Below are 27,881 nucleotides of genomic sequence, written 5' to 3' on the forward strand. Positions count from 1 at the left end.
TGTGGTTGAGCAGTTAAGCTTATCAGAAGGCTTGGTTAAGCATTTGTTGTACACACTCAGGCAAGAAATGATTACACACAATCAAAGACAATCTTTATCCTGCTGACCTGGAGGCGCCCTGAAACAATCTGTAGAGCCAATGTTGACAGTTCTGAAAGCAAAATTAATACCGGCTATCAATTGCGGACATCTGGCCTTCCCAGGCACCCTGGATACATTTATATTAGCAGGACAGGCCAAAGCATACAAATCAGTGCTGCTACCTTTGAGACAAGCTAGGAGAAAACTAGACTAAGACTGGTGGTTGGTCTTGGCAGACCAGAGCTGACACGTACGGGGGACCTAACTAAGTTCTACATCAGTGTCTCAGGAACCCCAGATAACACACTTAAACATCATTTGGGAACTATCTTCAAGGAAGAGGATTCCCCCTGGCATTCCAAGCTGGGGCAAGCAATTGGCAATTTGAAGATTGAAGCAGAGAGCCTGCTCTCACCCGAGATCAAAATATCCACCTGGAAAAATGCAGCGAAGAGGCAGGTATTGGTCATCTTCTTTGAAAAGGTCCTGGCAGCATTCCACCAAAACTCCATCACCACGGCACTGGATATGTCGAACAACTTGGAGAAAGCTCAGCAATTCCTACGCAAAGCATTGTCAGCTCAGACCCACACGAAAATACTCTCATGAGGCTCATTGCATTAGGAATCACTGATATCAATCCAGCTTGAGGATGCAAGGGGGAAGTAGCATCTTGCAGGTTATGCTCATGCCATAAGGAATCTTGGTTGCACTTGTTGTGTTGCTGTCCCAAATTGGCCGAAGATTGCCACTGTTTGCTTTTCCCCATCTTCAGGGCCAAGAGAGCAAGGACTTGATAAGAGGCCTCTGACGAGTGGTTTACCAAAACAAAGTTTGCACATTTAATCAGATTAGCATTCGAAGATTCTTCACAGATTTTATAATCCCTCGACAGCAAAACCGGGATGGCGGAGCTTCTTTACCTGAACTTAACAGTGAGGTGCTGGACTCATGCCATCGAGAGATAAAGATACGCAAGTCCAATCAGCACGAGACACTTCATTATTCCTAGGTGGCGGTAGCATATCCTTCCTTCAGTAGCGGAAAAAGTGTGCAGTAAGGGCCACCCACCAGTATCACAAGAACAACAAATCGGACCTCGAATCAATAATCTTACTGATGAGAATTGTCCGGTTGCTAACGTATTACAACTGTCCTGAGGAGATAGCACATTGCACTTTAAAACTGCTCCTTGCACTTTAGCATATTAAGCGGCTGAGAAGCAGGCCCCTAACTCGGGCAGGGGACAGCATTGCTAATTGGAACCATAAATGAATTTATTTTCAGTCTTTCTTATTTTATCAAATTAAGGTTTAAAAAAATAATAATAATAAATAAACAGGACTTTTAATGAAATGACACATAATATAAAACACCCACACGCTCTTTTTCCTGCCTGCGCAATTTAACTGTGAAACGAGAAGATACATGAACTGTGGCACCAAGTTGCCTTGGGACTTGGGGGGATGGGGTGGGGTGGTGATATTTTATGGTTGTTTTACTGTAATGATTTTAATTAATTGAACGGTTAATAAGACTTTACGTACGTACTCAAAGACAGAATCCAAGACCAAATGTTTTGTATACAAAGTTATTTCTTTCTTTCTTATTTTATTTAAGAACCAAGCGCAACTCAGTTGCAGGTAAGTAACGTGTTTGCAAGTGGGCGTGCACCAGGTAAAAGAAGTCCAAAGCAATCTTGTAGTATGTAAGGTCTTTATTTTGAATTAATATTTTCAGATAATAAATCTCTGAAGAGAACGTAACGCATTGGTTGAGCTGAAGTTGTCATTATTTGAAAATATTAATTTAAAAAAAGACCTTACATACTTCAAGATTGCCTTGGACTTCTTTTATCTTGTGCACGCCCACTCGTAATCACACTTTCAGAGTCTGGGACACAGAGGTACCACGTAACGGCTGGTGCCAGGCTCCAGTGGACAGGACTCCTAATTTGATAAAACAGGCACGAGGTGCGAAACCAACAGGCCGCCGTTGAAGCTTTTGTTCCTTAGATTGCAGGTAATTAACAGTTTCAAGAGTAGTAATACTTTTCACAATGCAGTAGGAATTATTTTGCAAGGCAGTAGAAAAGCTTTTCAGTGATAGAAATACTTTTGTTTTGTCAATCAGAAACAGTAGATTTAGTAGTTGTAAAAGATAAACAGTTTAAATGCAATGGGAGAAATGCACTGCAATCCTATGGAAGGAACACAAATATATGCATTAACAGGTAAGTACACGTCTTATTCTTTCAGTCTTCGGGAGTTTAGACCATCACTGGGCAAGGTTCAGTTTTGGGTAGGTACTGCGGCACTGGGGCTGCCGGGTGCAGAGGTCGCTGTGCCCAATGTTAACCAAAGGAGACGGGTGACATCAAACAAGGTGCAGATTGCAGTTGGGTACATGTGGTTTCAGGGCACAGGGGCTTGGGGGTTAAGGCAAGTATATGCAATATAATCTACAATGTGTTCTGTTGGGTAATACAATTACTTAGTATAAACAGGAATTGATCAAACCGAAATGTAGCTTAATCATTTGTTTAAAGCAATCAGTGTTTGGCAATTGTATTGACATTAAATGTGATTCAAACGCACCACACAAAACTTCATATCAATATATACAGTCCAATTTATATTTTGAAATAATCATGGAATGAATACGTTTTGCAGGTTAATCCGCATAGTCCCTTCATTCGAAAATAAATTGGTAAATAAACCAAAAACAATAAAAAAATGGGTCAGCCCCAGCTTTCTTGGTAGTTTTTTTGTACTTAAATGCCTATGAAACAGGCTACTCTGGGAAAGGTTTGTTGGGGTAGTGCGCAAAGACTGGCATTTATTTTATTGCTGAATACATTCATTCAGTTAATATGGAGGCTATAAAGACAAATTGTAGTAGCAACGAAGTAGCTTTAAAGTAGTCATATTGGGTAAGTGATAAGAAAAAAAACAATCACTGCATAGGGCATTGCAATAGATGGAGTCTAAGGGCCACATGTATCATTCCAAATTGCGATCGCAAATGCTGAAATTTGCAGAATTTCCGCGTTTGCGATCGCAATTGGGCTTATAGTATGTATGAATGAAAAACTGCCTCGCAAAATATGGAATCGCAAAATGTGCGATTCCCTTTTTTTTTTGCGATTGCTTTTAAGGAATTGCAAATTGCAATTCCTTAATTGCAATGTAAGAAGCACAGAAAAAGTGCAATTTGGCCTTAAGGAATCGCAAATTACCACCATCTTCAAGTTGGTGGTAATTTGCGATTTCTTAGAAAAATGCATTTTATTGCATTTTTCAAAGTGCAATGTGGCGCACGTATGTGTGCCACATGGGCACCCATTCTTATTTCAGGGGTGCAATAGGGTGTCCTTTTGACACCCTTGCAACCATAAAATTGGATTCTCAATTTACGATTCTCTAATTGCCAATCGCAAATTGGGAATGTCTTCCCCATTCATTCCTATGGGCCTCTAGGCCTATAGGAATGAATGGGAAGGGTTTCATTAATTCCAAATCGCACTTTGCGATTCGCAATTAAGGAATATGTAGAATTCGCAAATCTTTTCGCAAGTCCTACATGCATCTCGTTTTGCGATTCTCAAATTGTGATCCGCAAAAAATCGCAATTTGAGAATCGCAGAATCAGAGTATTGGTTTCCGAGGTCATTAGGCATGTAAGATTATAAGAGAGCGGTTTAACATCCCATTCTCTGTGTTATTACATTGAATACTGGATTGAATTAGATTTCCACTTGACTCAGAGTAATCGTTGTCTATTTACCAGATTAAGAAGAAACAGCAAGAGGTGGTGGGCTTTTTGAAGGCCAACAGAATTGACTATGAAGAGAAAGATATAGCCTGCAATGAAGACAATCGTAAATGGATGCGAAGTAATGTACCCGGAGAGAAAAAACCACAGAACGGGATCCCCCTCCCTCCTCAGATCTTCAATGAAGAACAGTATTGTGGGGTAAGAAACATGTTAAAATCGATAATTGTTAGGGCTCTGATTTGTGATCAATAATTGCTTCGGTCCACACCAGTTTACCACTAATCCTTTTCACATTACTATCTGACACTTGAGCCAGCTGATGTGATCGTCTCTATTTCACAAATAAATCACCTTTGGACCCAATATAGAATAATTTGCTACCATGTGGGTGAAGAGAGATTATATATCCACATAGTAAACCCCAAGGGGTTGTGTGGAGAGAAAACTGTTTGTAGGCTTTCTTTGTAAGGCGGGAGAGTATGTTTTTTTCTTTCTATAATGTATCTCAATTTCCCATACTGGTTGACCGTCCCAGTCCCACTCTCTTATGCTTCTGCTACACTTTTTACTATGGAAGTTTTCTGTTTTTCCCCATGGTCATCTTTATTGAACGTACTCTAGTTTTTCAGATAATTTGTCTTAAAAAGTGTAATACTGACCCACTAGTTATAAATGAAATTAATTTATATTTTGTTAAACAATACAGAAAATATACGCTTTGACTATGTTTCGGGTCCTAAGGGACCTCCCCTGATTCAAGTCAAACACTATGACATTACTCTTAAAAAATGTTGCAAATGTCCACCTCTAGGTTTACTGTCTCAAATGGGGGCAGATTATGATTTATTGAAATTTGCAACACAAGTTTCTAGGTGCCAGTAGCAGATTTTTGAGTATATATCTCAACGTTTATTGAATTACATTTTTGCATATGAAAATATACATTTGTCTATTGTCGAATGCAAATAAATAAGGAGCAAGTGCCAATGCACTGGTTAATCTTTTTCTTTTTTTTCTTATGGGGACTGTTGGACTTGGCCCTTCTGGCAGGTTCACCCCTGAACTTTTTTGCCTTTTATTATTACATAATTATAGTGATTTCTGGTCTTGGCGCACTTTGACACTGTGTCCCAGTGGAAAGTGCGTGCGCTCTCTGAGTGCGTGTGGTGAGATTGGCCTGCCCTTCCATAGGAATGCATGCAGAATATGTGTGTCCATGGTAGTTCCTGATGTGTGGGGAGTGCAGGGGCGAGTTTTATGTGCGGACTCATGAGATTGAATGCTGCGCGATGATGTGCGCGGATTTATTGTGTCTACTGTGGAAGTGCCACTTCTAGAAGTTGGCATGTCTGTGCAGTTAATGTGAATTGACTGCCTGGCTTGTGATTGGCTGGAGCTGGCTGGTGTGCCTGGCTCCAGGAGTCGGGATGGGTCAGGCCCGGTGGTGAATGGAGAGATCTGCATGTTGATGGGAGGGAGGAGTGAGTGCACCTGGGACCTGAATAGGGCTGGGCCTTCCCTCCACAATGCTGGCTCCACCCCCTGTGGTGTGTCTGATGTCCCTGACCCACCCTGTGAATAGGCAGAGGGGCTGAGCAAAACAAAGTGCTCAAGAACCAGTTGCGTCTGGTTTGCCCCTTGCCTGCACCTTTGGAAACAAAGGAAATGGTGTATAAAAAGAGGCTGTGACTTCATGTAAAATGTTCTTGTTTTCTACTTCAATCTACCAGGGCCGTGCTGCTGCTGGGGCCCAGGGGAAGGCTTGCCTCCCTGGGACCTGCCCAGCCCCTGGATGCCCTAGATGTCTGGATACCTGGAGCTCTTGCATCCTGACAGGAGGGGGCTTGCTGCTAGTGGGGCCCAGGAGGGACCGCCATGGGGGCTGTCTCCTTGCTGGAGTGCCCTGTGTGCTGGCCCCTGGACCCTACATTGCCCCTCCTGATGTCCAGGACCTTGTTGGACCTTTTTGATTCCTCCTTTGCCTTGGCCCCAGCGCTGTGGCTGCCTCTAGCGCCTGGAAGCGATACCTTTCACTTACCCAGCTGAGTGCGTGGGCTTGGCAGCGCTGTGCTGCCCTGCTGTCTTGGGGGAATCCCCGGTGTGGGGATCCCTCTCCCCCTCGAAATGGCTCCACTGCGGGTGCCCACCCCACTTATTTTTATATCTGCAAGCAGGTGCCCACCCTGCGTCGTTCCGATTTTTAAATATTTAATTACGGGTGCCCACCCTGTGTATTGATGCCCAAGCGGGTGCTCACTCCGCTTCTACTTTTATTTCTTATTTCGAGGGGGCCTACCCCTCGTTGAAGCTGAAGTCACCGCCGCGGCCCGTGCGGCAACAACAGGAAGTCAGGCCGCCATTTGCCTGGCGGCGGGCGGGACTTCGGGTTTCACAGAGGAAGTCCCGCGCACGCCCCGGCAGCAGAGGAAGTCTTCGAGGGAGGAGGTCAGGAGCCCACCCCACCTCTTCAAGTGCCGGTAAAGAAGCAGGACTGCCGCCGATGGCAGCGCGGGGTCCCATGTGTGAAAGGGAAGCCCCGCGCCGCAGGAGAAGTGCTGCCGTATTCTCGGCAGAAGGAGCTCCCGCTCGGATGAGCCGGTAAGTGCAGCCGGCTGGGGGGGAGCGAAGTGAAGGCACTGCGCCGGTCCCTCCCGCTGAGCAGCCCCACTTGGCAGAGGGCTGCTCCAACGATGGGGCCTCTTGAGTTTGAAGAGCCAGATGGCTCCAAGTCTTACCCGTGCCTAGTGGTTCATAGGGCTTGGGGGGGCATTGATTTAGTTAAGGAGCCAGTGGGCCAAGTTTCCATTACATAGTCCCGTGGCTCTGAGGGCCCCAATCATTCTTAGAGCACCGCGTGGCTCCAACCTGTGCCGCAGTATTGCTTCAGAGACAAGAGGGCTCCAACCTTTTGGGGCACATTTGTTCTAGAGCCTAGAGGGCTCCCATGTGCACCCTATTTGTTTTTAGAGCCAGATGGCTGTAGTGTGTGGCGCAGTTTTGTCCAAATGGCCAGTGAGAGCCCATGCCGCACTGTGTTTCCCAGCTGCCCAGCAAGTAGTGGGCAGCTGCAACGTTTAGGTTTTCCTTTCAGGGGACTTGTTCTTTTTGGACTCAGGAGTGGGACGCACTCCTTCGCCCCTACCTTGGCCTTCCACAGCTGCTCAGCACTTAGTGCCAGCTGCAGCGTTTAGGCGCCAGTTATTGTCTCAGCTGCCCAGCAAGTAGTGGGCAGCTGCCACGTTTAGGTCTTGGCGCAGTGGCGCAACCTGCACTCTTGCTGCTTAGGCAGCAGCCCTGACTCTGTGGACATAGGGCATTTGAGCCCCTTCCTAGATGGCTAGTTGACCAGGGGGGTTGTTACATTTTTAGGGCGCAGGCCGACTGTGATTTATGTGCTAGATGTGATTTATGTGCTAATACTTTGGGTGTTAGGAAATGTACTGTGTATAGTATGTTTTGCACCCCCCTATTGGATGCCTCTAGATATGATTTATGCATAGGAGGTTGTTTTACCTGTTTAGGTTTATGTTAGGGAGATTATAGTTCCCTGTGTGATTTATGCCCCTAGTGTAAGGTTTACTTAGGTGGTGAGGGTCTAATGTAGTTAGACCGGTGGGATACTGTGCATGATGGATTTCATGGCACAGACTGTTGCAAGTGCAGGGATTATCAGTGTTTACTGGCTGTACGTTCTATGACTTATTTTTACTTGTATGTTTATGATTTAGTTCACCTTGACCAAGTTATCTCTTTTTACTAAGTGCTGATGCTGACAGTGGTCCATGTGGCCCTGTCAGGTGTACATAATCCCTTGTAAATATTATAGGGTGTGATTACTATCTGATGTGTTTTGAGAATACAAAGGCTATTTTTGATATAACCTTGTGTGGAGTTCCTTTTGTGGGGGGCCTGGGATGTTTTTGCTGGTGGGTGCGTGCGCAAATGCTTTACACATTGCCTCCGGGATAAGCCTTACTGCTCGTGCCATGCTACCGGGAGGTGAGCAGGGGTTATTTTTGGCGTTTAACTCCCTTGCCCTGACTAGAGTGGTGGTTTCTGCCTGGCTTTGGTGCAAGCCTCAGTCAACCAGAAATCCCATTTCTAACAGTGGTGAGCAGCGGAAGGGATTTGGATTTGTGTTTGCGCACTACCACAGCGACAACTGGCTCCACTACAAAACTCTGCATTTTAGATAGTCACATGGAAAGGGATTATTGTTTTTAAGTTTGTTCTAAGTCATTTCTTTGAAAATGTGTTTTCTTGTGCACTGTGGGTTGGGTGTCCTGCCAAGGACAGAAACCAGAGAATCTGGAGGAGAGACTGCCCTTGAGCCATTGTCCTGGTTCTTGGGTTGGCCTACAGAGGGGACTTAATTGGTATGGTGTCACTAGCTCGGGAGGGTAGATCACCCCCTAAGTGCAGTATGAGTTTTCTGGATTCACCAGTAAGGGCGGGATCCAGTGGTGGCAGCATAAGTGTGTCCAGTGCATGTGTTTCCCGTCCCATTCTCAGAGTGTGGTACCTGGTACTCAGTAAGAGGGGTGCAGGTTGAGATTCAGGGACAGTAGATACTGTCTCACCGGTCGTGGGGGGGGGGGGGTGGCTGGATGAATGGTGTGTTGCACTGGACGAGTGAGTGTGAGTTCTCTGAAATAAGGAGCTTGCTGAATACTTTGGTGTGAGTTCTCTGAAATAAGGAGCTTGCTGGTTAATTGGGTGTGAGTTCTCTGAAATAAGGAGCTCGTAGTGGGAAGTGATTCCAAAAGGAGTGGCTGAGGTGTCTTCCAGCCCAGAGTGGTGGAAGAGGTTCAGAGCCCAGCTAGGTCCCGGTGTGAGTCGCGATCCACTGGTGGAATCGTGAAAATCCAAACAATACATAAACATGACTTTACATTCTGTGTTTTTCTTGCCACATTTGCTTCACTTCAAATACAGAGGTCAACTGTCAGGCTATGTCTTCTGACAAATTGCTGCATATATATATATATATATATATATATATATGTTTTTTTTTTCAATTATGAAAAATATAGAAGATTTTAATAAAAAGAGGGGACCAATGCAACAAAAATCTTATCAGTAGAACCAGAGTTATAAATGTTTAAAGATTTTTGTAAAACCTAGTGCCTAAATGATCAAAGCACCAAGTGTGGTCACATGAGACCTAGTTAAAGTAAAAAAAACTTCAGACTGACAGCGATGGAGCGTGAGTGGGATACAAGGGATGGGTTGGGCCCAGTCTCGGTTTACATTCGGACTTAGAAACATTCTTTTTTTTTTTGTATATCATTTTTATTAACAATGTTAGTGAGACCACTCAGTACAAAACAATGTCTAAATAGTATTGTGGGAAATAGACCAGGAAATGCCAAAGTAATACTTATTGGGGAACAGCATGTACATTCAACGAATTACCCCCTCCTTCACCCCTCCACCTCCCCCCCCCCCCCCCCCCCTCAATTCTTTGAATTTCAGCCATGGCCCCCACACTTTCTTCCATTTTTTAGTACACCCCCTGCTCTTGTACACAGTTTCTTCCGCCCTTTGGCACCAGTCGAGATCCCGCTTCCATTCTTCCCATTGTGGGGCATCTGCGCTCCCCAGCCCCTGACAATGTTTCGTTTCGCCACTCCCGCTGCCGAGCAAGCCATAACTCCACGTACCTGGACCAGACGGAGTCCCCTTTAATCATCAATAAGAGCCACTTAGTCTCCATCGAGAGAGACCGTCTCACCTACCACCTCAGACATGGTGTCCGTGACCCTAGTCCAGAAGGGAATGATCTCCGGACACTCCCATAATATATGAAAGAAGTTGCCCTCCTGCTGACAGCCCCTTTCACATAAAGCCGATTTACTCCTGCCCCATGTGTACAGATGGGAGCGGGGATAGTATGTGCGGTGAAGGATTTTTAACTGTACCAATCTGAACCTTGATCTGATTGCTGTGTCTCGAGGGCTCTGTATGGCATCTTGCTGGTCATCATCATCAAGACTGCCCTGGTCCGTGGCTCAGGCTGCCCTTAGAGAGATCAGAGAGTCAGGCATATTGTTTATCAGTTTGCGATAGATGGTAGACGTGGGTTTCTCGAGGATGGGGTCCGGTAACAGTCTGTCCTCCATTGGGGAGTATTCTGGGATTGACGTGCCAGTTTGTATGTAGGAGCGCACGGTGTGGAGGAGTCGTTTATGATAATATATTTGCGAGTGATGTAGGTTGTATTCCCTTTGGAGGTACTCAAAGGAGCGGGGTGACTCCCCTTTCGCTGCTTATAATTTTAACATGCGGATTGGTGTTTACAAACATCCTTCGCTCTGCAGTCAGAGAAAGAAAAGTAAAGTCAATATGTGATAGTCTGGCTGGGGTAGAGGGGGTGTGAAAGGTAAGGCTGTAGGTTATCATTATGTGTAACACACAGCAAAATGGGAATACCTGTAAATGAACTGTACACATTCGGCAGTTAGGAAAGCAAAAATGAAGTACATTTCTTTTGAATTCTGACGTATGATGGTAACAAATATTTTAATAGAATCAAAGCAAATCTAGACACTTCACTTGGTGATGCACAAATGGTAAATATTCTAAAACACAATTTCCACACATTATCAGTTGTCTGCAATATAAATATACTCTTATCAGTAAAACTGTGTGTCTGTGCAAATTTAGTGGCCATTTAAATGGCTAATGTGCTGTCTGTAAATGACAGGTATATACTCACAAGGACAACCCTTTATGCCCACGGGGACCAGGGTCGCTGTTAACTATGTAAATAGAGTCCACAGCGGGTCTCTTTTTCTCACGTAGGCCACCCTCTTTCACTTGTATGGGGAGATCCCCACCCAATGTATTACTTTGGATGCTCAGTGAATAATTCTCACTTGGGTAGTATATACAACAAAGTAATTAGACGAAGCGGCTTTCTGTTGCTATTATATATGATCAATTCATATATATATATATATATATATATATATATATATATATATATATATATATATATATATATATATACACACACATATATATATATATATATATATATATATATATATATATATATATATATATACACACATATATATATATACATACATACTATCATTTGTATGTATATATACATATAAATATACATACAAATGATAGTACAACAAGTATCAACAAAGTGCAGACGACGCAGTGCTCAAGTGAGCGCATAAATCCATAAAATATACAAAAGACCCCATAAATACTCTCTGGTTGATTACATTGTTTTCTTAATGCTCATGTGTATACCGTATAATGTGGATTACAAATAATCTGGGACTCTGAGTGGCGTAACACAGGCCTCGCCGCCAACGCATTGCGGGGGACCCCAGGCTTCAGGGGGCTCCCTCAGCACATTACTCAGGCCGGAGAGCTCATGAATGTGTCCAGAGGGGGCCCTCCACGTGCCCTATCAAGTTTTGTTACGCCAGTGGGGACCCAAGAGAGATATATGTAGATGTTTCAACCCCTTGTAAGTGATGGGGTCTCCTCAGGACCAAGTCGACTGGCTCTGTACCTGCATTTATCGGGAGACAGAAATCCAGGCCATGTATCACTCTTAGTCAACCACACCTAAATGTAGCTCGCAGTTCTAGCATAACATGTATGCCAAATTTCATATCTCACCAATAATGAGTACCAAGCATTGTGTCTCGTCTGAACCAATTCCTGTTAACACCATTAAAGGGAAGTCAGTCTGAATCACAACATCCTATGAAGTGAAAATTACAATGCATTAACACCAGGAGGAGTAAGAGTTTGTGTGAATACCCCTTCTTATAATTTCTCACCATTATACACAACATTTGCTAAGTGATTTCCATGAGGATATATAGCGACTATAATTTCCATGTATCTATCTATCCATGCGAGAACCTGTGACTACCGTCCTCGTCCCACACAATGTTTGACTTGCACATCCTGCCACACAGTGTCAAACAAGGTGCTCACATGCCGTCCAATCAGGTATAGTTCAGTTTGAGCGCATGCAACACATGCAGTCACTCATGTGGTTTGTACGTCAGTTGCCTAAATATAGTGTGTATGAAACGCACTTCTGTAAGGCAATGCCCAGCTGCTACTAAGTCACTTCCACCTATGCGATCCAAGCCCACCGACTCACGTGGCATTCTGATCTCAATGAGATCTGTAGTGTAATCATCAAACAGAAATCCAGTTTCTGGTAACTGACAATCGATCTGCTACCAAAAGTAAGGTTACGTAATCTGTTATGTGTTCCGGACTTCTAATATAGCTGTGATGGTTAAGTATCAACTAAATACTACCCCGCTTATTAGTACAATGCATAGATATTTAAAGTGCTGAAAGAGCGCCATCCCATCTTCCTACAGGTGTGGTGCAGAGTGTCCACAATCAGCCGATTAACTGGCAACGGGTTAAGTACATACTGCACATAACCCTGCTTAACAGTATCATGCATTGCTTAAACGAAATGATAGAGAAGTGTTATCACATCTCACTGCAGCTATGGTCCCACGTGTCCACTTTCTACTAAAGATATAGTAAAGGGCTGCTTGGTGATATCATCTCAGTATTGGGGTATCTTTCATAGATTCACATGCTTGAATCATCCCCGCCGCCGAGGTAGGAGTCTCACTGTACAAATAAAATATATACATAATAGTATTAAAATATCATACAATAGGCTATAATGGACCATAAAGTCACTACATTAGCCTATCCTTGTCCTTTTGTAAAAACAAAAACAAATTTGGAACCCAGCCAATCAGGCTCCAGCACCCTCTAGAACACTCCACAGAGAGGCAAGTCCCTCAGATTTTCTACCGCACGTCGTGTGACAGGGAGTCTCCTTGAGCCGTGTTCAGTTTTTTCACAAAGTTTGCTGAATAGTGTGAGTACAGGATGTGTGAATCTTCAAAGAAAGGATTTTCTTGCCTTTTTGTTCTTGTGGGAAAAAGAGATTGCATTTTGAGAATCCCCACAAGGAATGTATATACTGTTTATATCCTTCTCATCAGGTACAGGATTGCGGGATTTGTAGAACTTTTTCTTCAGAGACCCTAAAGGATAGAGAGGGCAGGTTCTTGATCTGGCTGGAGAAATTGAACGTGAGATCTGAAGTGGTGTCTGAACAGGATGATAGTGAGAGCCTTCCAGCATCTAAGATGAGGGATAGATCTGAAGAACCACCTGAAAGAGCTGGAAAATCATCTAACAAGTCTCATCAGGAGGCTGGCCATTCTTCCTCTAAAAAAGAGAAGCTTTCTTTCTCTTCAGAAGGAAAAACTGTGGAAACATCAAAAATGCCACTGAAAACGGCATTGAAACAGTCCAAGACTCCGTCAGAGTCCATCAGATCGCCGTCGTCGTCAAAAAAGACCCCATCAACGACTAAGCCACTTCAGACCTCGTCGACGCTATCTCCTTCGACGGAAGAACCGGCAAGATCTACACCTTTAAAAAAGACTAAATCACCTCCTTCAATGACACCATTGACAATACCGCCAACGATCACAGTCTCGCCTCCGGCGACGGCACCATTCTTGTCGACGCTCCCACCGTCGACGACGGTTCCTCTCTCGTCGACGCTTATATTCTCGTCGACCCTTCCACCGTCGACGACGACCTCCACTTCGACGACATCATCGTCAACGACGGGTCTCCTGTCGACGACAACGTCGACATTAACATCGGTGATGGCAGCTTCAGCTGTCCCTATGTCTCCATCCATGGTTATCTCGTCGACAATCACACTGAAAAGGCCTTCACTGCAAGTGACTCCTATTTTAAATTTTATCATCAAAATTAGCGTCTATGCTCCTGTCTGCGAGGGGCTACTACCACAACCCTTCATAAATTTCTCCATTGCCTCCGAGCCATTTTTTGGAAGAGTCAGAAGATGATGGACTGTTCAATCCTGCACACAGCCCTTCCCCAGCTTCATGTTCAATACAAAGAGGATGATGAGGAAGAAGAGTATTATGAGCCTTATCAAACAGTACAGAGGCCTCAGATTTTATTGCCTCAGAATGCAGTCCATTTTGTCTCCCAGTGTCTCCAACTCTATTGACAATGAGCACGGGCCTGATTCTTTACCCGCATCCAACCCCTCTGCAGCTTCATGCCTGGCTTCTGAGCTCACTGAAGTCAAGGAGCTAGATTTACTGCAAGACTGTAGGGATATACTTGCAAAAGCAAGAGCTCTTTCTACTATAAAAACATATTCTCTGAAATGGAAATCTTTCTGTGCTCGGTGCCATGATAATGATATACATCCCCTGGAATGTTCTCCGGAGAAGGTTCTCCCCTATCTTCTCTCATTAGCCAAGTCTGGACTCATGTTCGCATCTGTTAAGCTGCATCTGGCCACAATCTCAATTTACAGACGTTCTAATGGTTGCTAATCTCTCTGCTCTAACCGTTTGGTCAAGCAATTTTTGAAAGGTCTTTTCAGAGCTTTTCCGCCCATTAGAGCTCCTCCCTCTGAATGGAGGCTTAATCTGGTTCTGTCTCAGCTCATGAAGCACCCATTTGCATCTGTGCACAAAGCTGAACTTAAATATATCGCCTGGAAAACTGCTCTTTTGTTGACGCTTACCTATGCTAGGAGAGTCAGCGAAATTCAAGCATTTACTATCAAACAGCCATACTAAAGGTTCACCAATGACTATGTTCTCTTAAGAACAAATCCTACATTCATGCCAAAGGGTCCATCTTAATGAGCCCATTATTCTACGTACTTTCTTTCCCAGCCCGTCTACCCGGCTGAGAAGGCCCTACACACTTTGGACATTAAAAGGTGCCTTTAAATTCTACTTATTACGAATGTATCTATCCGGAAGTCGGATCAATTGTTTGTATCTTATGGTGGTCAAAAACCAGGTACTGCAGTGACAAAGTCCTCATTTGCAAGATGGCTTGCATCAGCAATTCAATTTTGCCACTCTAAAGCTGAAAGTCCTCTGTCCATGTAGCCTACATCTCATTCCACAAGGGCTGTGTCATCATCAGCAGCGCTTTTTGCCGGTGTGCCGGTGGAGAAGATTTGCTGTGCTGCAACCTGGAAGAATGTACACACATTCACGCGGCATTACTGTCTATAGCTGGCTATAGAAGCTAAGTCAGCAGTTGGTCAAGCAGTGTTACGCACTCTTTTCATATAAGGTAAGTGTCTTTCGAGAGGTAACTATTGTGTTTATGCTTTTGAATGCTGTCTCTTTTAATTGTTAATGTTTCTAATGTCTCTCTCATATGATGTGGCATATGTTAAATATGTATGCATACAATTATATTGCACAAAGTGTCTAATGTGGTCTATATAATACCCTATTCTGATTCAAGCATGTTAATCTATGAAAGATGCCCAATACTGGATAAGAAAACAAGTTACTTACCTGTAACTTCAGTTATCCAGTATCTTTCATAGATTCATATGCGACCCACCCTCCTCCCCGGAGAGGCTTCCCTTATTACTATGTTATACTTACTGTCACTTGTGCTACGAAAATCTGAGGGACTTGCCTCTCTGTAGACTGTTCTAGAGGGTGCTGGAGCCTGATTGGCTGGGTTCCAAATTTGGTTCTTTTTTACAAAAGGATAGGCTAGTGTAGTGACTTTATGGTCCATTATAGCTAAGGCTCCAGGTTTTCAGTTTTTACGTTTTTTACAGATAAATACAGACAGAAAACAATGTGTTTTCTGTCTTTCTGTCTGCATTTATCTTTAAAAGTGGATAAATACAGAAAATTGTGCTTCTTTTAAGTGACTCTCCGTGCTTTCTTTCATGAATTATAGGCCAGCATCTGAGCAGATGGAGAGCATGGGAAATTAAAAAAACAGGATTAAATGTCTTTAAATAACAAACTATGTTAACATATATTTATGGTATAGTGCTAATATCTACCAGTGTATGTATTGTGTAATATTTGGCAGCTTAAATAGCTAAAACACGAAAGTATGAGTGCGCGTCTGTCAGTTACATAAATATAGAAATGTACAGTTTTACAACTTAATTTATACACGAACACAAAATAAATTTGGATAAATACAGATAAAATATCCCAAAAATAAATATGGATAAATACAGACGGAAATGGCCCAAAAATAAATATCATAAAACCGGGAGCCCTATTATATGATATTTTATTACTATTATGTATATATTTTATTTGTACCATGAGATTCTCACCTCGACGGCGGGGAGGATTCAAGCATACGAATCTATGAAAGATACCAATACTGGATAACTGAAGTTACAGGTAAGTAACTCTTGTTCTTTTTAGTTTAAGCAATGCATGTTACTATTACTTTGTTATGACTACCCAAGTGACAATTGATCATTGAGCATCTGGGTCTCAAAAGTCTGTCCTTCTAAAAAGTGGGTTGTGGTTTTAAAAAATGTGGGAAGCAGTGAGATATATGATTCATTCTTTTGGGAGAGGGCGAAAGGATTGCATGGAATGTGGATAGAAAAATGGGGAGAATTCCAGTGTTTAAGGTTATGAAGTGAATAGGGTTAAAAACAACGCTAGGCTGAGGGAAGAATAAGTAATAATAACCTCTGCTGAGCCTGCTGTGCATGACTGAATGTTATGCACACAGAAGGTGCATAGAGCAGAAAGCAGTGTGCAGCTGGGGTGCATGCACAGGTTGTGCAGGAAGGCTCAGGGCGAGAGACTGCAGTAGGGCTTAGTGGCAAACATGTTGAGGATGTTACAAATGTTGTTGAGAGCTTTCACACTAACATATCATACAGTAATCATAACATATAAACGAAATCTGTTGTTCACATGGACACAATTCAGTCTGCATTAATGTACTACGTTGTATTGGCTTTCCTGCACATTCACCATTCCAGGTGGATATTTTGTTTACAGTTTAGTATTTGACATTGTAAATTAGCTGTACAGTATCAAAGTGCTGCATTTTGATTGGCTGCTGGCTGGTTACTATTTACACACGAGATTCAGAACTGTTATTTAGGGCAATCCCCCTTACCACTGCCTTCTTCCTCGAGCAGCTGCCTGGGACGATCACAGAGTGATGCTGGCGGTGAAGAAAGCTTTAGAATATTTTTTTTCCTGTGCAGAAATCTTCATATGTACATTAAAATGGTTCTCCTCTTTGCTTTTCCATACTCTTGAGCTAAATGAGTCCCACAAAACATTCTCTCTATAAGTTAGTATCATATATTGAAAGTGTTCCCTCTTTGTGAATATTGTGTAGTCCTTGACATTTAAACTGTGTTTTAAAATAGTTACCTCGTTGTTCTATCTAAATTAGGGAACTTGTTTTAAAATAAGTTCTCATTATCTTTGGATGTAGTCATAAGATACAGAGAGGGACATATTTATAAACAAAAAATATATATTTTTAGCTATGTGTTATCATATACTTATATTTAACTCACACTAAAAGTGATTTTGAAGCCAGTACATATTTATGCAGGGAGATGCACCAACTGTCAAAATGAAGTTGAGGTATTGAAAAGAAAAAGTAAATTGCCTACCAGCAACTCATTCAGAGGGTCTCACCATCCATAGGAATGCAAAGTTGTTCTTTTTAAATATGAGATCTGTCTGCAAAGGTCATCCTGCTCTTTAACAAACATCTATTCCCGTGCATTTCAGTGGAAGATTAAAAAACAAAAATCTTTTATATCTATCAGAGTTACTATTTTAAAATTATGGCAGTATGAATCGACAGAGATTTGATAATCTAAAGAAGCATTCATTACAAGGGAATGAGGACTTCTGTAGCGCCCTATCTCGTTCACAGATAGGGCGCTCACAGATAGGGCGTGAGGGGAAGTATGAGCAAAAACTCATACTTCCCCTCACATTCTTGAACAGCGGGCTTCATGTCTGCATTAACCTGTCAATGCTTCTCTACTTCAACCTGCTCCGTAGGAAAGGCTTTCAATTTAAGAGCTCCCACATCAGCAACATGGCACTCTGAAGTGCCTCACTTAGGGCCCCATTACGATCGCGGGCGAATAGCCACCGCCGGCCGGGCGGTTGCAATCCGCCCGCAGCGGTGACGATGCACCTGCCATCAACAACCCGTTTATCCACTGCCACATTAGCTCGGCGGAGGGTACTGCAGTGGACGGAAAGTCCGTCTGCTCCTTTTCCTCTGGCCGGATTGCCGGGCTAGGCGGAAAAGGTACACAATATAGTGGCGATGCATTGCAGGCACCGCCATCCATAATATGATGCGTGCAGTGCTTATGCCTTTCCATGGCGAAGACTCCGCCATGGAAAGGCATACGGTAAATGGCTATTCGGGCCCCCGGGGTGTTTGGGGGGGGGTGGGTGGCTGCACTTGGGGGGTACCCATGGCATGCACAAGGTGGCAGGCACCGCGCTGTGCCTGTCACGTTGTGCATGCCAATGCACAACTTGCAAATTTTACATTGCGGCGGGTGCTGCTTATAGCACCGCCCGCCACAATGTAAAGGGTGGCAATCGCATCCTAATTGGCCCCGTGGGACCGCCGCACCTCTGGCGGCGGGTCCCGTTTTCCGTTACGGTGGCGGGCTTACTCCATTGTAATGGGGCCCTTATTGTCTTGAATATAGAATGTTAGCTTTCTAGTTGTTCTTTAAACATCTAGGGTACCTAGAGTAGAACACTGGGAAATTCACTGACAGGTTGCTGCTTGAGAAGTTCATGCTTTACTTGGCATGGAAAACATTATTCTTGCATGGATGAGCGCCAACCATAATTTCCCCTATGTGTAGTTAAACCCCTCTTTTTGTTAATTTGTTGTTGTCTCCTCCACAGAAAATGATTATAGTTGTACCAGCAACATGACATTTAGGTGTGCTTCCTAAACTACCTATTGGACTGAGGTGGTGGATTTGTTAAACGCTATGACGGACAGCGAGTTGGAGGTGGCAAGGGGTCCGTGTTTGCTGTATTGGTTCCCACATATGGCAAAGAACAAGATCACCAGTAAATTTCTTGATAAGGGTTAGCTGCTGGCGAAAAGGGAAATTACGATGCATTCGAAAGCACAAAGGGGGCCCAGTGTTGTTAGGTGGAGAAAGGAATTCGTTAAGTGGGCAGAGTGTGATGGAATAGTACGATTGCAAATGGCAAATTGAACGAATAGTGATAAGGCCCTGGAAGCGGCCAGGGCCTGGGAGAGCTTGGTGGGATTATTAAAATACCCAGGAGTGAATAGTGAGGATGATAGTGAGGTTGACGAACCAGCAGCGGGACACTGAGGAGCTGATTTTCACGACCACTGGGGCTGTAACCCTTACAACGACATCATATAAGGAATGCACTGGGATGCGTGCAACCGTACTCATTACTGGACTAGAAGGGATGGAGGTGGCCATATATTGCTAATGATTGCTGAAGGAATTGTGTTGAGATGGAAGTGACATACCTAGGAGGGAGGATTGTGTGGGGAGTTATTAGGGGGTTTAATTTGTATTGTAATTTTGTAAAGCTCTAATGCAACTACATTTGGAGATGATGATACGTGGAGTGGACAGGTTTTTCTTGCTTTTTGTTTTTTCTGTTTCTGTTATCCCTCAGTCTGCATGACAGCGGAATATCACTATGTACTGTAGATTGCAATTTATAAGACATGCCAATATATACTAGTAATAGTTACTGGGATGGGTTTATGGGAACCTCTTTTGGCACATTGTAACTTTGCACTGAACTTGAAAACTTAATAAAGTTTGTTTACAAAAAAAATGACTTTCAGGTGTGCTTCACATTTCGCATGATTATTGAATGTTAGCAATCTAATTGTAATTGAACCGGGAGGAGCTTCGCGCGCAACCAAGATGGTCGCGTGAGCACAGGGCTCCCGAGACCCTCCCGAATATATCCTGTCACTAATCCTGTTCGCTGTTGACGTCTTCGTGTGGATGAACCACAGGAGAAGCGAAAACTGAAATGTATTTCCCGATCGGACCACGGAGACCGGAGTTGTGGCGCTGGGAAGTTTGCGGCCTTCGCATCTTGGATCCTTGGCGCCCGAGTTGGCACGGTGCCCAGGTGGCAGTTGAACAATAACGGCCTAAGGCAGCTGAGGCAGTCGGTCTGGTTCCACTTTCGCTTTCGTTTTTTGTCATCTGGGTTGGATCCAGGGACTTAGGACGCCTCAACCGCTTCGAAAGCTTGTATCCTGTGCGGTACCTGGGCGTGCCGAACAATATTTGGAGTTTTGGCCTTGGACAGCACCATAAATTGTCTTCTTGTCCATTTTTGTCCCTTCGCCTGAGGGCCATTTTGGACTCTCGCTTTCTCGACTCCATGCTGCTCTAGCATCTTGGTCGACATTCCTTACAGTTGGGTGCTGTCTACAGCTTTCTGGTTGGCCTGCTTGTGTCCCCCCCTCCCCCCTGCTCTTGATTTGGATAATACCTGGGATTATACCGAAATGGCGAACAAATCGGAGGGGGACAAACAGAGGTTGAAAACCACCAGACGAGGTGGCTATACCCAAATCAACGTGATGGATCGCTACGCTCAGGTTAAGGGGTCGCCCAGTGGACCTAGCCGACCGCTGGAGGAAGCGGGGGGGTTCATCGACTCCGGCAACGGACCCGACTTTGCAGGATGTGATGGCCGCCATCGATGGTATCAAGTCTTCCCTCGGAAAGCAAATGGAGAACCTTGCTCATAAGTTGGATACAGTGGCGATCAACGTAAATTTGATCCGTACGGACCTTACAAAAACCAATGAAAAGGTCAAATCTTTGGACATAAAAACGTCGAGCTTAACCGCTGATGTCGTTGACCTGCAGACCGAGGTCCGTAACCTGGAATCCTCCAATGACATTGCTATCTGTCGCCTGGAGGAATTTGAAGGGAGGGCTTGGCGGAACAATGTTCGCATAATTGGTGTTCCGGAACAGGCGGAGGAACAAGCGGCTGACCTTTTTGTTGAGGACCTTATCGTCAAACATCTAGCCCCCAAGGGACTGAGCAAGTTTTCTACAGTGGAACGGGCCCACAGGATCCCGGGTGGCAGACCGAAGGTGGGAGCCCCGCCGAGGCCCATGATAGCAGGGAATTTCAACTTTCGGGACAGAGATGCTATCTTACAGGCTTCGAGGGCAGGTGGACCCTTGAAGTTTGAGAACTCTTCTATCAGTTTCTACCCGGACTTCACGCAGGCGGTCCAGAAACAGAGGCTCAGTTTTCTGGGGGTAAAAAGAAGACTACGAGATATGGGACTCAAATATGCCATGCTTTTCCCGGCCAAGCTGAGGATCGAATACAACAAACGGGTTCACTTCTTTGATAAGCCCAAGGTGGTGGCCGACTGGTTGGACACTCTGCCGGCCCGACAGGAACCAGAGAGTCAGCCTGGTGGAGCAGAGGGAGGACTTGGGATGCAGGAATGAGTGCCATCTGTCCGGTTACTGGGGACATTTGGGGGATTGCTACTGTGATGGATCCAATTATGATGTGCATCTGATTGTTGTTTGAACGGGGGGTTGCGGGACTATCGGCGGGTCTTTCTCCTCCTCAGCTTTACTTCTTGTAATTTAGTTTAGATGTGGGGGCGACAGGCACACTGTGAGTTGGGGTGGCTCTTTGGTCGTATGCAGGGGTGCAGGGTGGGGGGTGTTGTAATGGGTTGTTTTGGTGGGGGGGATGTTGGTTTTCTGGTTACTGTTTTTGCAAGGCGCTCTATTGCTGGACTTTATTATTGATGTGCTGGACTCTGCTTGGGGCTGGATCCTCTTTCTCTTTCATGATGGGGGGTAGGGGGGTTGAGGTTGATGAGTTGGAATGTTAACGGACTGGGGGATAAGATTAAGCGTGGGGTAGTACTGCCGCTCCTGAAACGTCACTCCCCTGATGTTGTTCTACTGCAGGAGACCCACTTGGTAGGAAATACATGTCATGCCATGAACAGGAAGGGGTATCGTTAGTTGCCCATGCTGGGTTCTCCTCTGGGTCCAGGGGTGTTGGAATCCTTATTAAGAACGCTTTCCCACTTGAGGTGGACTCCATGGTCCTTGACGATAGGGGACGCTATCCGTCTATTTCGGGACGGTGGGAGGGCCACACGCTTTCCCTGGTCTCTGTTTATGTTCCTCCTGGCCTACAATCTACTACCTTTGCTGATTTGGGACGGGTTTTGCTCGATCTCCCCGGGGGGTCCCTGATACTGGGTGGGGATTTCAACGCTGTGGTTTCCGGTTTGCTCGATAGACACCCCCCTAGGGACCTAAGGGGGGCGCTTGGTTGGCTACCTGACTTCATGGACACTCTGGGCCTGGTGGACTGCTGGAGATTGCTTCACTCTGATCAGCGCCAGTACACGTTTCACTCGGGCGCCCATGGTAGCCTCTCTAGGATTGATTATGTGTTGGTGCCGGCTGCACAGGCGTTTTGTATTAAAGAGATCAGGCATATGGCCCGGGGTATTTCCGATCACTCCCGCTGTGGCTTCGGTTGGAATTAACATCGGGTGCCGAGGGACGGGTAGCCCCGATTAACCCTTGGTATCTTCGCAATCCCTTATGGGAAGCGTTTAAGGCCGTTATTAGGGGTCAAGCTCTATCATTGATTGCTGGAGTCAAGAAGCAGAAAGAGGAAGAAGTGGTAAAGATAGAGACTGAGATTGCTGACTTGGAACTAGCGATGGAACGGGAGGTGACCCGTTCTAGATTGCATGTTCTGCAATTGAAGCAGCTGGAATATAAGACGTTGGTGACGGAGGCGGCGAAGGCTCTTAGTCGGGAACAACAGGGGCGTCTTTATGATGTTGGAGACAAAGCAGGCAAATGGATAGCATGGTTGGATATAAAAGTTAGAGCGAGTCGCGTGGTACCGGAGATTGTGACAGTGAGTGGAGCTATTGTGACAGACCCACAAGAGATAGTGGCGTGTTTTGCGGATCATTTTCATACTGTATACTCTTCCGTGTCTGATAGGCCGGAGGAGGACTCGTGCCTATTGTTACGAGATATTGCCCTTCCGTGTCTCTCTGTGGAAGACAGGGAACTTATGGATGGTACAATTACTGCCGATGAGGTAGCGTTAGCTATGCGTTCCCTACGTTCCGGTAAAGCGATGGGTCCCAATGGTCTGCCGATAGAATTGTACAAGCTCCGGCCTGACAAGGTTGCTCCATATTTAAGGGACATGTTTCTAGAGTCCCGGGACCGTGGTTTTCTCCCCCGCGACCAAAGGTTAGCGACGATAGTTGTAATACACAAGGAAGGGAAACCGAGGAATTAGGTGTGCCTCATACAGACTGATTTCTCTGTTAAATGCAGAACCTAAAATTCTTGCCAAGCTACTGGCTAATAGATTGATCAAAACCATTAGTGCTCTAATCCATCCGGATCAGTCTGGTTTTATCCTGCATAGAAACACAGCATTGAACCTTCGGCGTCTGCATGGAGTTCTCACGAGGGCCCCGACGTTGCGTGAGCCGGCCATTTTGGCATCTTTGGACGCCACTATGGCGTTCGATACTGTGGAATGGCCGTATTTATGGGCGGTGCTGGCTAAATTCGGTTTTGGATCGGATTTTATCGGTTGGGTTCGACTTCTTTATGCGGACCCCCTCGCTCAGATTGTGGTTAACGGTCGTGTTTCGGCTCCGTTTTGTCTCGGACGGGGTACCAGTCAGGGTTGCCCGCTCTCCCCCCTTTTGTTCGCACTGGCCCTGGAGCCCCTCGCTGCGTGGATCCGTTGGGAGCCCTCCATGAGGGGTATTTACTGGTCTCCGGAGTACGAAGATCGCATCTCCCTATATGCAGACGACATCCTGCTTTACTTGACTTCCCCTAGGAAGTCTCTGATAGTTTTGTGGGACGTTTTGACTTCCTTCGGTAAAATCTCGGACCTGATTATCAACTGGGCTAAATCCTATCTTTACGTCCTCTGTGGTGATACTCCTGTTTTGCCGCGTAACTGTCCCATTCAGATAGAGCAAGAGGGGTTTAAATATCTTGGTATTTATGTTTCGATGGACCCCCGGGTTCGGTATGAGCAAAACCTTCTCCCTCCCTTGAATCGGTTGAAGCGAGATGTTGCGGGCTGGCGGAAGCTTCTGCTTTCGTTGCTTGGGCGAGCGGCCCTTTTTAAGATGATGTCTCTACATTGTTTTTTGTATGCCCTTCAGAACACGCTTGACATAGTTCCTACTAGTTACTTTCGGAAAGTTGAGGGTCTACAGAGGAAACTGTTGTGGGATGGCAGGCCTCGTATTGCGATTGCCAAATTGACACTCCTGTGGTACGACGGGGTTATTGCCCTTCCCGACATCAAAAGGTACTATTGGGCATTGCAGTTAGGGGCCATCAACCAATGTATGTATGGCCCCGAGTTAAACCCTGGTTTCGCCATGGATCGGTGGGTACTTCCCGGGGGCAACTATTATAGGCTCTATATTCTAAGTCGGTGGTGAGGTCTTTGTCGGGTCCGACGAGGGCAGCCGTATGGGTCTGGCAGGATGCCACTACTGCGTTAGGCTGGAAAGATCGCTTGACCTTGGCGACCCCGCTTTTCGGATCTGATAAGTTTGGTAAATTGTGGAACACTAAGGGGTTCGACAAGTGGGATCTTATCGGCATTAACAAGGTGGGAGACCTCTGGGCCAAGGGACAGGTAAAGTCATTTGCGGCCCTGCAGGTTGAGTTCGAATTGGGTGGGTTTGAGTATTTCCGTTATGCTCAGGTTCATCATGCACTGACTTCGGTCTTCGCGGTTGGGGAGGAGATACCGGAATCTACCCCACTGGAGGACCGAGTGTTGGATGGTCATATACTGGACAGTACCATCTCCCTGGTGTATAAAAATTTGATCAAACATAGGGCAGACCTACTGTCGAAATTGCGAGATCAGTGGACCCGTGACGGCCTTGAACTTGATGATGAGGACTGGCAGTCAGCGATCTCCTCCACCAAGGAGGTCGCGATTCCGGCACGACTCAGATTAGTTCAACTCAAAATATTACACAGAATATATGTCACGGGTCCCCGTCTGGTTCGCATGGGCTTTTCTGAAGAGGGTCTGTGCCAACGGGGTTGCGGACAGTTGGGTACGTTTCTCCACATCATCTGGGAGTGTAGGGAAGTTGCCGTTAATTGGAGGAAGGTCCACGAGGTTATTCAGGAGGTCACGGGTGTGGCTCTCTTGCCAGAAGCCAGGCACTGCTTGCTAAATGTTTGGGAGCCTACCGACCCTAACGTGGCTCAAACTCAATGGGTGACCCTAGGGGCTATGATCACCAAACGTAATATTGCACAGCTATGGGGATCCCAGAGGCCCCCTACCCTTGAGGTGTGGATGGAAAACATGGATTGGTGCATGTTCAGGGAAAAAACTGTATACCTAGCTCGGGTCGTCCCCGGAAGTGGCACAAAGTATGGGGTCCTTGGAACCGGTATAGAGGTGACATATGTGTACCGCCAGTGATGCCTGTCCTTGGCCTCCGGCTTTCCCCCAGATCACGCATTACTTCTGGATTGTTTTAAGGTCTTTGATGCTCCCTCTTCTCCTCCCCCCCTCCCCCGTCAATGTGTTGATCATTCCATTGTCGATATAATGATGTTCCACCTTTGCGCAGTCTATGCACTTCATGTACTTTGTTGCTGCCTTGTTTGTTGTTTCTAATAAAAAGAAATATTTTAAAAAAAAAGTATTGTTGAACCGGCCCTTTTTGCAGGGTTTGCCCTAGACTTTTTCCTTCTGTTGCTAAAGCTGTTTTGCTGGCATTAGGACTCTGTGCACTTTTCCTATGCAAACCAGTGACAAAGTGCTTGTGTGTTCTCCCTTAAAAATGGTACAATTGGCTTACACCGATTTGGCACATTTACTTTACTTGTAAGTCTCTAGTAAATGGTACTACCTGTAGTCATGACCTGTAAAATAAATGAAATTAGTGGTCCTGGAACACGTATTATGCCACCCACTAAAGCAGCTATTTTAAAACGATTCAAAGGCCTGGCACTGCAACCTGTAGTGCAGTTTTAAACTGCTATATAGACCCAGCAAAATAAACCCTGTGAGAGGCCTAAAGGTTCCTTTGTAATACTTATAAGTTACCGTTAATGTTGGCCCCAAAAGGCATGGGCAGAGTGCATTGTTTATGTTTAAAAGTAAGATGTGTGTTTAAGTTTAACATGTGCCAGTATTGAAAAACTCCTAAAGTCGTTTTCTTACTACCTCATAGTGGTAGAAGTGGTGAGTGCTTAACTCACCCTTGCCTTGCATCAGTTAGATGTAAAGTGCTGCGCAGCGCAGGAGTGTTGACTTTGCGCTGGATATATATGTGCTTGTGAATGTACAGTACAGGGATAGAGTAGTGGTGTGTAGCACATGCATGATGAGTGTGTGTACTAGTTTACAGTGCTTCTTTTTTTTTTTTAACAAATCAATTTTGCTGAGAATTTGCGGATCCTGTGTGATTTTGCAGCAAAATTGAACAAAAAAACCTTTTTGGCCCCCGGCAGGATTCCTGTAGAACCCAACCACAAGGCCTATGGGGTCATGGTATTTCTACTCTGCCCCTTTATTTTTTTTTATGCCTTTTTTCTTGGGACTCTAACAAGTCCAAGGCCCAAGATCGCTGCCAACACTTTCTGGTTCAAGTGTTAGCCGCCAATCAAATCTCACCATGAGACCTATCAGATCCGCAGAGGATTCGTGTCCCTAGATATGTATAAATCTTTTTTCTTTAATAACTCCAAAACTACTGAATGGATTTACGCAAAATCACAATAAGCACAATCAATAAACCAAGATCTAGTTTTCTTCCAAATTTAGTTTAATTCCCTTCAGCGGTTAGAGCTGTAGTTGTGTCTAAAGTCCCTTTAGGAAATTTCATGGGCAACCAAGTTTTGGGACCCCGCACTGATGTATCAACCTGAAACTTTCAAGACCGCACCTGAAGTGAGTGGACAACTATTTCTTATTCACCCATAAGACCACTCAAACAACCAGTCCCTTACCTGTACAGTCAGTCATAGTCACACACTCACCATACAGCTACTCAAACACCCACTTATTTAACTACACAGTCACTCACACACCCACTAACTCACCCATACAGCCTCTCAACATAGACATTGACTTGCCCATACAAGCACTCACACACTCACTCACACACCCACACAAACACTTAATATACCCATTCACACATCCATACAAGCACTCACACATCTGCCCACTCACCCATACATCCATTTACACAGTTTCTCTGCAATACACCAGCTCACTTAACTAAACACCCACTCAAACAGCCACTCACCCACCCATAAAGCCACTTACACAGCCAGTCACTCACTCATGCAACCATTCACACCCAGTCAACGCCAATACAGTCACTCACACAACCACTCACTCACCCACGCAGCTACTCACACACACACAATCACACTGCCACTCACATATTATATGTTGCAAATATTATCACTCATTAGTAGTACACAAAGTATACTATTTTAACTTTTGTAATACCTTTGTATATATGTTTAATACTCATAAACCTTTAGAAAATACTCACAGGAAGATGTCATCAGTAATGTCATGAGTGATGCCACTGACCATGTCATGAGTGATGTAATATGTGAGGTCATAAGCAGTGCATTGCAGGGGCATAAGTTATAGTTATCGCGGCTAACTATTGCTGCTGAATTTCGCTAGTTTTGTACAAATGAAATCTTTGTAACTTTTGTTTTTTCAGTGTATATATATATATATATATATATCTGGAGGTTAATCGAGTGCCCCGGGGTTTGAGAGTAATGATTGTTCCCACTTATGAAAACCCGGACCCCAAAATGCTGCAGAGATGGGCAGAGAATAGCCTTCAATCATCCAGAAACATGCTAATAATTTTGACTGAATTTGCCCACTCTGATAGAGAAACGTTATTAGTTGAAATAGCAAAGGTCAATGAACTTTTGGAAGCAACTGATGACACTGATTTAATAGCGAACACCCGCAAAGAAATTGATCAAAGACTTGCTAAGTTGGAGCAAACTATTCAAGAAAGGAAAATCAGCAAGTTTGCAAGGGACA

At 44.8% G+C, this 27,881-nt stretch overlaps 1 protein-coding gene across 1 annotated transcript in view; it reads left to right on the plus strand.

Moving 5' to 3' along the window:
* The window catches only part of SH3BGR (SH3 domain binding glutamate rich protein), a 236,192-nt gene that overhangs the window by 185,259 nt on the left and 23,052 nt on the right, over positions 1-27,881 (plus strand). The window contains exon 2 of the mRNA XM_086936278.1: positions 3,871-4,056. Coding sequence (XP_086792404.1) covers positions 3,871-4,056 — 186 coding nt within the window. The remainder of the gene's footprint in view (positions 1-3,870; positions 4,057-27,881) is intronic.

Source organism: Lissotriton vulgaris, chromosome 8, assembly GCF_964263255.1.
Source record: "Lissotriton vulgaris chromosome 8, aLisVul1.2, whole genome shotgun sequence".
In the NCBI taxonomy this organism is placed as follows: Eukaryota; Metazoa; Chordata; class Amphibia; order Caudata; family Salamandridae; genus Lissotriton; species Lissotriton vulgaris.